This window comes from Lissotriton helveticus, chromosome 12 (genome assembly GCF_964261635.1).
Source record: "Lissotriton helveticus chromosome 12, aLisHel1.1, whole genome shotgun sequence".
NCBI classification, from domain to species: domain Eukaryota; kingdom Metazoa; phylum Chordata; class Amphibia; order Caudata; family Salamandridae; genus Lissotriton; species Lissotriton helveticus.
The window spans coordinates 887,408,612-887,421,199 of NC_136073.1; the positions used below are offsets into that span (position 1 = coordinate 887,408,612).

The following is a 12,588-nucleotide window of genomic DNA, read 5'->3' on the forward strand; positions in this document are numbered from 1 at the left end:
CCTGGCACCAGCAGTACACACGAGGCGCAACCCCTGGCACCAACAGAACTCAGACGACCGAGAGCTTGGCACCAGCAGTAGACACAAGACAGTCCTGGCTCCAGCAGTAGACACGAGACACAGTCCTGGAACCAGCAGTAGACCCGAGACAGTCCTGGCACCAGCAGTAGACACGAGACACAGTCCTGGCACCAGCAGTAGACACAAGCCAGTCCTGGCACCAGCAGTAGACACAAGACAGTCCTGGCACCAGCAGTAGACACGAGACAGTCCTGGCACCAGCCCTAGACACAAGACACAGTCCTAGCCCCAGCAATAGACACGAGACAGTCCTGGCACCAGCCCTAGACACGAGTCACAGTCCTGGCACCAGCAGTACAGACGAGATCCCCCTCCCACCCAGGCACTAGCAGTACAGACGAGACACGGCCTCTGACATCAGCAGTACAGGCGGGACATAGTTTCGAAAGGGCTCTTTAGTTCCAGTGAACCAGTATTCTAGATAAAGTAAAGGATGGCCATATTCCTAAAGCCTTATGAGCCCTTGCAAATGGTAGTAAGCACTAGATTAACAGATATCGTAACTTTTCAGATAACGTGACGATCATCCTCATTGGAGTGCTGGTGCCCATCGCTGTCATCCTCATCGCCATCACCGGGGTCTGTCTGTACCGGCGGAGAGTCAGGTAATGTAGACAGGCACAGCAACTGGGATCGAAGCATGTCCTAGATGTGAGTGTGAGTGTGCGCCATGGGGAGGAGTGTGTGATGTGGACAGGACCTTGTGCTTGCTATGGGAGGAGCTGGTGTGTGCTGTTGTACAGCTGCAGGTGTGTGCTGTGAGTAGAAGGCAGTGTGTGCCGTGGGGGGTAGCCGGGGTGTGCCATGGGCAGGTGTATACCGTGGACAGGAGCCGGTGTCTACCTCGGGCAGTTGCAAGTGTATGCTGTAGACAGGAGTTGGTGTGTGCCATGGTCAGTGGCAGGTGTGTGCCGTTGGCAGGCACTGGTGTGTGCTGTGGGCAGCGGCAGGTGTGTGCTGTTGTTAGTAGCCAGTGTGTGTCCTGGTCAGGAGCCAATGTGTCATGGGTAGGAGCTGGTGTGTGACGTGGGCAGGAGCCGGTGTGTCTCCTGAGCAGGAGCCGGTGTGTGTCATGGGCTAGAGCTGGTGTGTGCCATGGACAGGATCCGGTGCGTGTTTTGGGCAGAAGCCAATGTGTGCTTTGGGCAGGAGCCAGTGTGTGCCATGGGCAGCGGCAGGTATGTGTTGTGGGCAGGTTTGTGCTATGGGCAGGTGTGTGCCGTGGTCAAGAGCCAGTGATCCAGCTGTAATTTCACGGTAAATTTCTCAATGGAAATCCTCATCTACCTCTATTTTACCGCTGAAAAGGTGTTTGGCCCTTGACACCATGTATTACATTCAGGAGACTTTACATAAACATGAAAAATCAAAAATGCAATTAATATTTAAGCCAATAAAGAGAGTTGGTGAGTATTTTAAAGGGTTTTATTTTCTTAGTTAAAAGTGAAGTTTTTCTGACCCTTTATTCATTAGTCAAATATCAATCAGGTTACAGAATTTTGAAAACAGGAAAAATAAACTGAATACAGAACATATTCTAGGTTGCATACAAAGGATTCCATGAAGGAAAGGAGTAAGGCATCCAATGTCAATCAGAGTTCTTTAAAGAGTTCAGGAAATTTAATTCAAGCGTAGACTCTGCGTGAGCTGGTACGTTCAAGTATGGTCGTCGTCGTGCATATCAAGGCCAGTCCAGAACCCCAGTAAGTCGCTCAAAGGGGAGATCTGTAAGCGCAGTCCACCACGCCCCAGTGATACCCCGCCTTATACACCACCCCGAGCGGTGGGCAGGTACGAACAATTCAAACAGAAACAAACAACGGGCCGTAGGGGCCCAACACTCAACCGGAAGCCTATCAGAAGGCAGCAAAAAGAGTAGAGACAGAAACTATAGGGAGCAGAGAGGAAGAGCAGAGGGAGCTAGGGGGAACAGCCAGGGCAGCGAGGACGGAAGAGCCCGGGGAGGGGGGAGGCGCAGCCAGCGGAGCACCCTTCAGAAGGTCCACTCCAGTGTCACAGGTTGCGAGGAGTAAAGGGGAGCACCGCATCCTCCACTAGTTGCAACGCTCGCAGCGCCGGGGGCATATTCCTAGCATATTCGCTCCTGCAAAGATAAGTCACTAGGGGCCTCCAAACCTTATCAAAGCGGGTCATGCGGGACTGTAGCCTAGCCGAGAGGAGCTCCATAGTGATGACCTGCCACAGTCTGCCAAACCATATAGCTAGGGGGGGAGCCTCCACCTTCTTCCAATACAGGGCAATAAGTTGTCTGGCGGCACCCAACATTTGCATCGCTATAGTCCAGTCACTGCGGGTCAGGGCCAGCAAGTCGGCAGGTTTAATTCCCAGCAACATTGTACTAGCAGCATCAGGCAGAGGAAATCCCAGCACCCCCCGAATGTGGCTCAACACCTCTTTCCAAAAGATAGCGATCACGGGGCAAGTCCACCAGATGTGTAGGAAGTCTCCAGGCACATGATGGCACCTCCAGCAACCGGGCGACACAGAGGGGAACATCCTGTGCAGACGCTGTGGTGTGTAGTACCACTGCGTCATTACCTTATACGCGTTTTCTTGTTGTGGCACGCTGCGATATATCTTAGGGACATCCCTCCAGAGGCGGGCCCATTGCGCCTGATCGACATCAGTGCCCAGCATCTCCTGCCATTGTCGCTGATACGGGTGAGCAGGGGGAGTATGTGGATGTTGTAGAATTCGATAGATCTTAGATATGAGGCCCGTCGTGCCCGCACCAGAACGGGCCAGCCGCTCAAACGGGGTGAAGGCCCGGGTGGCCCCCGGGTACACCGCATCCGATAAGGCCCAATGACGCAGTTGGAGAAACTGCAGTTCGGCCTCTGGGGGAAGATGGAACTCTTCCTGACAATGGGCAAAGGACTTAAAGGAGCCTCCATCAAAGAGATCTGTAAGGACTTTACAGTCCTCCCGCGTCCACCTGCGAAAGGCGGTAGTGCGGTTGGCCGGTGGAAACCATGGGTTATCCTCTATGGGGGTGTGTGGCGAGGGGAAAGTCGTCAGGCCTCTCCGTACCGCCACCTTGTCCCACACGTTCAGAACCGTCTTCGTGGGGGCCGCCAAATAAGCACTAGGGGACCGTCCCGCCCTATGGATCCAGGCCAAGTTCCAGATGGTGCGACCTGTGACCGCCCGATCCAGATGTAGCCACCCCTTCTCACTCCGCCTAATACCCCACTCAATCACAAACCGCAAATGAGCGGCCCAATAATAGTCCACCAGATTTGGGCATCCCAGTCCTCCGCGATCTCGCGGGGCCATAAGGAGTGCCTGAGAGAAGCGGGGTCTCTTGCCCCCCCCAAATGAATTTAGTACAGTCCCTTTGAAAGGCTCTAATCTTCGGCAGAGGGATAGGCGTAGGAAGGCATTGAAATAGGTAGAGTATTTTGGGTAGTATAGACATTTTGATTGCATTCAATCTACCCAGCCAAGAGGGGATAAGAGGCTTCCACCGCTGCAAATCATTGAGGACAGATATGCGACATTCTGCCCAGTTGAGTGCCGACCAACCCTCCAAAGAGGGAGTCAGGGAGAGACCGAGGTACCGGATATGCTGGTCCGTCCATCGATAGGGGCACAGTCGCTCAAGGAGAGGAATATCGGCCTGAGGGATCGTAAGGTTGAGTACCCACGACTTATCATGATTAATTTTCAAGCCGGAGGCGCCTTCGAAGGAGCAGAGCACTGCGTGGAGCGCCGGTAAGGACTGTCTGGGCTCCGTGAGAGTGAGGATGAGGTCGTCCGCATATAATGCCACCTTATGGGCTTGCCCACCCATCCGAACGCCGCGAATGTCCGGGTTTCGCCTGATCAAGTCCGCCAGAGGCTCAACCGCCAGGGCGAACAGCAGGGGCGAGAGGGGGCAGCCCTGCCTCGTCCCTCTGCCAATGGCGAACGGTTCCGTCAACCTCCCATTCACCCTGACCCGTGCTCGCGGCGCAACATAAGGTGCCATGATCCTGGCAATCATCTTTGGACCGAGCCCCATCTTACAGAGGACCGCCTGGAGGAACACCCAGTCCACGCGATCAAACGCTTTCTCAGCGTCCAATGACAGGAGGCACGCCGGAATGTGCCAGTGGTGCACTTTCCCCACCAAGTGTGCTAATCTCCGCACATTATCGGCCCCTTGGCGGCCCCGGATGAAGCCCACTTGATCAGGGTCAACAAGGTCCGGCATGTGGGGATCAAGTCTTCTAGCCAGCACCTTCCTGTAAATTTTAAAATCAGTATTGAGCTGCGCAATCGGGCGATACGACGAGCAGAGCGCTGGATCCTTCCCAGGCTTAGGAACCAGAGCTATTTCCGCCATCCCCATGTCCGGGGAAGGACCCTGGCCATCATCGAAGGAGGCAAAGAGTCTGAGAAGATAAGGACTCAGTTGCCTCTGGAAAAGGCGGTAAGAGGAGAGCGGCAAGCCGTCAGGGCCCGGCGTCTTCCCCAAGTGCAGATCTTTGATGGCCTCAGTCACCTCATCAAGCGAGAGTGGCTCTTCTAACCGTTCCGCCGCTTCGGAATGTAAGCGCGTCCCGCCATAATGCTCCAGAACCTCCTCCGACTGGGCAGGGGCCGGTGGAGCCGCCGCGTACAAGGAGGCGTAATAGTCCCGAAACGCCTCCATTTTAGCCTCCGCCGCCGTCGCCCGAGACCCGTCTGGGAGCATCACGTTTGCAATGTGGGATCTGGCCGCCTTGACCCTCAGTCGTCTCGCCAAAAGTTTCCCCACTTTATCCCCTCCGTCAAAGTGCAAGCGCTTCAGTGCCAAGAGAGATGTCTCCGCCCGGTTCGCTCGTAGCATGCGCAACTGACCCCGCAGATTAGCCAGGTGTCTCCGCGTCCTTAGCGTGGACTCCTCCTGATTCTGCGCCTCCGCCGCCCGCAGGTCCGTTACCAGGCTTTCCTCCACCGCCCTCCTCTCCCGTGCCCTCGCAATCTCAAGGGAGGTGATATGGCCCCGTATTGTAGCCTTAAAGGCGTCCCACACCACTGGGAACGGCGTTTCCGGCAGATCGTTGAACTCAAAGTAGGAGGTAATGGCCATGCGGATGTCGTCAACCGACGCTGCGTCTCTAAGGAGGTGCGGGAGCAGATGCCATTTCCGTTCCCTAGGAGGGCCGCTCCGCGGATCTCTAAGAAGCAGCTCCACATGCGCGTGGTCCGAGATGGATATGTCCGACATCTCAGCATCCACCACATCACAAAGCAGATCGTGAGATATGAACACATGATCAATGCGGGAATAAGAGCGGTGAGCACTAGAATAAAAAGAATATTCCCTTTTTTCGGGGGAGAAGTAGCACCACGCGTCGAAGAGACCCAAGTCACCTATCTGTTTGCGAAGAGCCGAGGACATCGCCCCTGCTCCATGAAAGGAGCCCGCACTCCGGTCCATCGTAGGGCACCATACCAGGTTAAAGTCGCCCCCGAGAACAATCGAGGGCCCACCCCGGAGGACGTGGTCCCGCACAAGATCCCGAAGGAAGCGATCCTGTGCCAGGTTGGGCGCATACACATTGCACAGCGTAAGACGGCGAGAACCCACCTCGACCGACACCTTGAGGAAACGGCCATCACCACCCCGGAAGAGCTTGTCAGTTCCCCGTCTGATGCCAGCTTTGCACAAAATTGCCACCCCTGCCGTCTTCGTGTCCGCAGCCGCCCAGTATTGGAGGGGGTATCTAGGATGCGCCATGCGCCTTGTATCAGCCTGGAGAAGGTGGGTCTCCTGCATGAAAATAATGTCCGGGTCATGTCGCAGGAAATAGTGCCAGAGCTGTTGGCGCTTATTAGGTGAATTAAGGCCCTTAACATTGAGTGATAAAATCTTAAGGGGTTTGGTCACATCACTCGTCATCGTAGGGATCCCTGAAATAGGTACGCAAAGCTACGCGCAGCAGAGCACCCACTGGCCAAATGCCCCACCCAAAGGGCCCCCCCCCTCCAACTCCGTCCATCCCACCACCCCCCACACCCAGCCCCCCATAGTAGACAGAAAAAGGAAGGAAAGAGAGAAAGAAGAGGAGAAAGAAAGCCAAGTGAATAAACCAAACTTTCAGCAGCCTGTAGGGCTGACGGCATAGATCGTTAAGGTGTGGCCAACAGGGCCAAATTACACTATCTCCAGAGTAGGGCATCCTACACCCACGGGTTTGAATGTCCATCGGGATGTCACTCCCCAGGAGACAGTTCAGGTGGGACATGACTGGCCGGAAACACTAGGAGGTATGGAGCCCCCACCCTCCCAGGCCCAGCACAAGGGGATCAGGAGTCCAAGCAACCTCCCTCCCGCCACACATCCATCCCCTGCCCGCCGGAGGGGTGTGAGGGAACAGTACCTCAAGTAGCGTGCCACATGTGCGATGTCCATCTCACGGTGTAGAGGGCCGCTCCGCAGGGGAGCGCTCCGCATGATCGATCTCCGCTTCCTCTAGCGCTCTAATGTGGGCGATGACGTCCTGCCTGGCTTGGCTGGTTGTTGGTGCATCAATGGGTGACGCGCGCTGTCTCCTCGGCACCGTGGTCCAGTCCGGGGCAAGCGGTGTCCTCTTGCGTGGAGGGTGTCTAGAGGGGCTCCCCGGGGGAGAGCCCGCAATGTTGAGGAGCCGCGCCGCCTCGTTGTAGGACCGCAAGGATTTACGCTTACCCTCCCACTGAAAGATAAGCGCAAAGGGATGGCCCCATTGGTATGAGATGTTCATGGACCGCATCTTCTCCGTTACTTGGCGAAAAGCGCGTCGTCGCTTCAGAGTATTGGGTGCTAGATCTTGGAAGAGTTGGATCTTGGGGCCCTTGTATTGTAGATCCGGCTTGTCTCGTGCGCGCTTCCAAATCTCCTCCTTCTCCACAAAGAAATGCACCCGCGTGAGGATGTCCGGGAGAAGCCCCGATCTCCCCGCAGGTGCCGCCACCCGGTGAGCCCGGTCTAGTGTGGGAGGTGATATATCCTCGTCGCCACGCACCTCGTGAAGGAGTTGTGCCACAAAGTCCATTACGTCCTCCCCTTCTTCGCCGAGTGGCACGCCGCGGATGCGGAGGTTGTTTCGTCGACCCCGATTCTCCAAGTCCTCCTGCTTGATTTGGAGTTCAATATTTTGTTCCTCCAGGGCCGTTAAGCGCTGCCATAGGTGTTCCTGGTCCTCGGTGCGTGTGTCCGCGGTCCTCTCCAGACTGTCTACGCGGTCCCCCAGTTCCGTGACCTCCCTCCTGAGTTCTGTGACACATGAGTGGACCTCTGTCCTCAGGGATCCGATCTCGGCCTTAAGGTCAGTCATAAAGACGGCCATGAACGCCTGTGTGACCGGAGGTGAATCCACCAGTTCCGCAGGTGGGCCCCCACTGGCCGCTGGTGCTCCCACTTTGCCCCACATGGCCGTCACCGGGTTTCCCTTGGGGGTCGGCGCCGGCTCCGCCTTGCTGCTCCTGTTTGTGCGTGTCATCTTCCGTGCGGTCTAAAGAGTGCCGCCCAGGCCGTGTCAGGGCCCCTGCCCGAGGTAGGCCGTGCGAGCAAAGCCAGAAGGGGGGGGGGGAACACTGGTGCGAAATCCCAGCGCACCCAAGGGTTCCGGGCTCCGTACCGTCACCCCCCGCAATAGCGAGCTCCCAGCACACCCCCCGCAGCAGAGCAGGTAGACCAGGGACCACCAGGCAACAGCACCTCACTTTCGAACGCACCGACGCGGATCCGTCCTTCCGCCGTAATCTTCCAGCTCAGGGGTATGCCTCAGATACAAGAGGCCGGTCAGGCCAGGGAACAGACCCCTCACATCAGTGGGGACCCACGCAGTACTCGCAGTCAGCTCCCACTGGCAACGGTCAGAGGAGGTCGCAATCTCCCCAGGGGGGGCCGGCACCGGATAGCGCCACCCGCAGCAGTCCCAAGTCCTCACTCACCCACAGGGAGGAGCCGCTGTATTGCCGCGCTATCACGGCGTCTCCATGCGGGCCTGTATCGTGGCGGGCGCCGTCCGCTCTCCAAAGTGCCCCGGGGGCACCGTCCGCACCGGAGCTCCGCTCCGCTCCTCACCACCGCTCCCCGCCGCAGTTCCGCTTCTCCACCGCAGCACGCTGGGGAGGCGAGGTCAGGGGCACCTCCGACCACCGTTGGATCCGGGCAGCACGTCCCGCTGCCTCTCAACTCCGCCCTGGAGCGCGGGGGCCTGAGCGCACCCGTCACAGAAGCCACTCAGGGGTCTCAGCCCGGTCCCCACTTCTCACCGCAGCGGCCACAGGTAAGGGCTCGGCAGTCTCCTCGTGTGGGAAGGGCGGGGGTAGCATCAGCTGGCGTCCGCCGACGCTCACAGTGCCCGCTGGACTCCGCCGTAGGCCGCTCCTCCCGGGCCACAAGATGGCGGACGGACAGGCAGTTCCCGCCTGGAGCGAGCCGTCCGCTCGTTTCTGCCTTCCACCAGGCGTAGCACGGAGGCACCACACACAAAGGTATTGCCCAGCTTGTCGGGGGCTCCGGGGAGGTGTGTAGGGGGTCTGGACACCCCGAAATCCGCCTTAATTGCCAATGAAAGGCCCAACGGTGGCGGGAGCTCCGCAGCAGTGCGTCAGCTCACATCGCCGGTCAAGCCACGCCCCTAAAAAAAGTGCCCCTTTTAAAAGCATTTGACTAAGCCTCATTTCATATTTCATGTGCCATGTGGTTTCCACTTGCACCAAAATCTCTGTCATTTGAAATGCAGCCTGTCTGAAGCACAAACATAAAGCCATGCCTGACCCCAAAAGCAATCTGAGCTACATCAATCCTCCCTTTTGATTATATCAAATCATTATACCTCAAATAATTTGTAAATCATCACACTTATTTAATTTCACAGGTTACATTTTTATTGCAAAAGCTGAGCATATAACAATGTTACTTCTATTTCTAAGGCAAACACAAGTCTTGTCTTTAATCAGATCATATATAGCCATGCTCAAATGTTTAGTGTAGAGTTCTGTAAGTAGCTTCTTGGAACTGTTAGTCTTCTCTAAAATAAGTAAAATAATAAAAGGAGAATTCAAAAGGACAGTTTCAGCATTTCTTTGCTCTTTCTCATCAGCTTGCCATCAGTATGGCTCATACAGTGTGGCATTCTGTCCTTTGTCCATGCAAATTTGACCACTTAGGTGCTGAGCAACTCTGACCGAGCACCATCAATTCTTTGCACTTTTCAACCCAAGCCTTTCACTCTTATTTTCACTTTGATCAGATTCAGATGTTTCAGCACAGCATATCTCAGATCAAAGTTGTTGCACCATCCATTATGCAGATATTGTGTAACAGCTGCAATCTGGTAAGAAACTGCACGCTCTACATCAACCAGACCCACACAGCATTGGCTAGTGTTTTCATCAGTATTTTTCACAAGTGCATTTGCATGTGCATTTTCAAGCCACTTCGGTGATGCTGAAACACACTCTTTTTTTCGATAGGTAACTCTGTGCTGCCTTTTTGTTGCTTTATTATGCTTGACACTTCAGGCAGATAGCTACAATCCACTCCTTGTCCAATCTGTTGTTCTTTCACTCATCATCTTTGAGACCTCATTATGATCTGATTTCAGAGAAACTGGCAATCTATACCTGGGCATCAGTTTTTGTAATAACACATTTGCCACTATGCAGTTGTCACTTTTCTCAAAAATAGTTCTGATACAACCCTGGTGTTCTGCTTCTTGACCCTCTTTTAATTTAGCTGTGAAGATTCCATTAAATGTATATGCTAACGGAACACAATTTTGTGCAACTGAATTAGCATTTCTCTCTCCCATGACAACAGTGACTCCCATTTGAGAAAATATGCTACATGTTATGGTAAGGGCAATCAATTTCATATTTGGGTCTGAGGTAACTACTGAAAGCCATGAAGCTTTGACCACATAATGTCTAAGGAGCACAGAATCTGCTGCTCTTAATGTGTCATTGTTACCTTTAAAACATGAGCCATCTACAAAATGGACATTGTTGGGCTGAATCAGACATCCATCTTTAAAGTCTGATCTAGGCTTTATGCATATTTTCATGATATTTAGACACTCATATTCAGTTTCATCACAATCCAATTCATTTGCTGACATTTCTTTGAAGTTAGGGTCAAAGGTCATTGGGAAATACATCAAAGACTCTTGAAAACATTAATCTTTTTCAATAGGACTGAGAGAGCGCAGCCCTCCCTCTCACTGCAAATTGGCGTACTATCTTTCAAATAAACTTTCATTCCTAGTCCTCGGGCGCTACATTTTTCTCTTTCAACTTTAGGAATGCGTTTGTGCAATTGTTGTCCAATGGAAGCGGATCAGACACATCCTTGTGTGTCAGCCTCAATAAAGGCTTAGCCAGTAGGGAAAGGTTTAGTAACCACTCTCTACAGCTGCCAACCATTACCCAAAATTTCCTGACTTCTTTCTGAATGTGAGGTGGATTTACCTTGGAAATTATTTCCACTCTCTCTGGTGACACCTTTCTACCACCCTTTCCAATTTTGTGTTCCAGGTATTCATCTTCTTTTTGACAGTACTCTTGACTATTCTCATGCAATGGCACTGTGACATGAACTTTGCAAAAATCAATAAAAGTAAGCTATTCTTCACACATGGAATGTGAAAAAATATATTGGCTGGATTCGGGACCACAGGACAACATGGACAAATTATGCTTTTAATCTCCTGCACTACTCTGTTCTTTTCATTTAGTTTCTGTGAACCTGTGATCAGAAAGTTACCTAAACATCCAATCAATTCGATCAAAATTCTTTTTATTGGTAACATTTCTGCAACTGATGATGTTCTTGAATACATGTCATTTGGTTCTAAATTTAATAAGACATGTTCTGCACATTTTATTAATCTGGCATCCTTCTCTGTGAACTTTCTTATTTCTGTGTTTATTATTTTTTCCAAATCAGAAGGTAATTTTTCAACTGTCTTTTCTGAAAACAATGCTACAGCTGTCTCTTGTTTGGCGATTTTAAAATGTACATCATCATCAGGAATCTTAAAATTAACATCATCTGGTGTACAGTAATTTGTGCTGTTTAATTTGCAAAACAATTGTTTTCCTGCTAGGCCTGAGTCACAAACAACACCTTGGCAATTTTCCTCAAATGGGCCTATTTTGGGTGCAAATTCTTCTAAAACTGGGCTTGTAATTTCTTTGTTTAAAACTCCTACAACTAAGTCTGGACCTTTCACTGTTTTCCCAATGGACTTCTTAAATTCAGTATTGTGAGGGTTAAAACTCTCATTTTCAAACACAGCAACCTGTTGGACTGGGTTCTGATTTTGTATCTGGAAATAATTCTCATTTGCTCTAGACAACATATTTAAATTAATTTGAGCATTTTCCATATTTTGTGGGACCATCTGTGCTTGACAAATCCCTGCCATTGGTACCTGTTTCTGAACTGCCATTTGCATTTGCTTAACTGGCATATTTTGCATCTGCATTTCTCTATGTTTTTGTGTATCATGTTTAAATTTACATTTCTTCTTCCACTGATCAATTCTGTTATAAAGTTGGCAAAAGAACACATTTTCCAGCAGTACAACACCCATACCTGAATTTGCACAGACCAAAACACCTTTACTTCCATCCAGTGTTCTTTTAATCTGTACCCAAGCAGCATCCTTTGCCGGCACTATGCCCTTCAGGAAAGTAATCACTACTACGTTTTTCTCTATAACAACAGAAAATGATGGTGCATTCATGCAAACCCTTTTCATTGTCGCCTCACCTGGCCTTTGCACAACAATTTTAGATTCAAACCACAAGACCATTTCCAAATTAATGTACAACTCTTTTAAAATTTCAACAAATCCATCAACTTGTGGGTACCACAGCATAAATGTGTCTCTCAATTGTGGGAATGTGTTCAGAAATGCTGCAAGTTCACTTTTGTTCCGTGGCCCAAGCACGTGCACTTCTCCCACCTGTTCTCTCAATGAGTAAGATAAAGCTTCTCCCTCATCCTGTTTATTATTTTCCCTAACAAGGTCTGGTGGTTTATTTTTCTTCTCATGTTTTCTTGCCCATTTGTCTCCTAATTTCTCAAACCCATTGCATTTGGAAATATATTTTATTATTTCTGCAATGTGCAAATGCATTCCAGAAGAACACATTTTCTCACTTGCTTCATCATCCATATGTACTCTGAAACTTTTCTGAAATGGAAAACTTCCTGAAACATCAATTTCATAATTTTGAGCCAAATCTGTCAGTCCATCACGTGTATTTACTGCACATGCAGCTGTTTCCTTACTCAGGGAAATTAATTATTTTTCCTGACACTGGTTCACATTTTCATGATTTAAAAAGCAGGGACTGTTAATTTCTTCTTGTTCAAATGTTGAATTTAAAACATTAAGCGGTCTCTCTTTTTCAGGGTCTGGATAAATTTGTTCCCCCATGCTCTCTATCTTTTTAATCACTGCTGTTTTCTCAAAGCAACTTTTAAGAATCCCGTTTTCAAATAGGTTTATTTTATCC

General features: G+C 51.2%; 1 protein-coding gene across 1 annotated transcript in view; it reads left to right on the top strand.

The window, feature by feature from the left end:
- The window catches only part of LOC144797757 (IgGFc-binding protein-like), a 283,418-nt gene that overhangs the window by 258,516 nt on the left and 12,314 nt on the right, over positions 1-12,588 (top strand). The window contains exon 91 of the mRNA XM_078668518.1: positions 593-686. Coding sequence (XP_078524644.1) covers positions 593-686 — 94 coding nt within the window. The remainder of the gene's footprint in view (positions 1-592; positions 687-12,588) is intronic.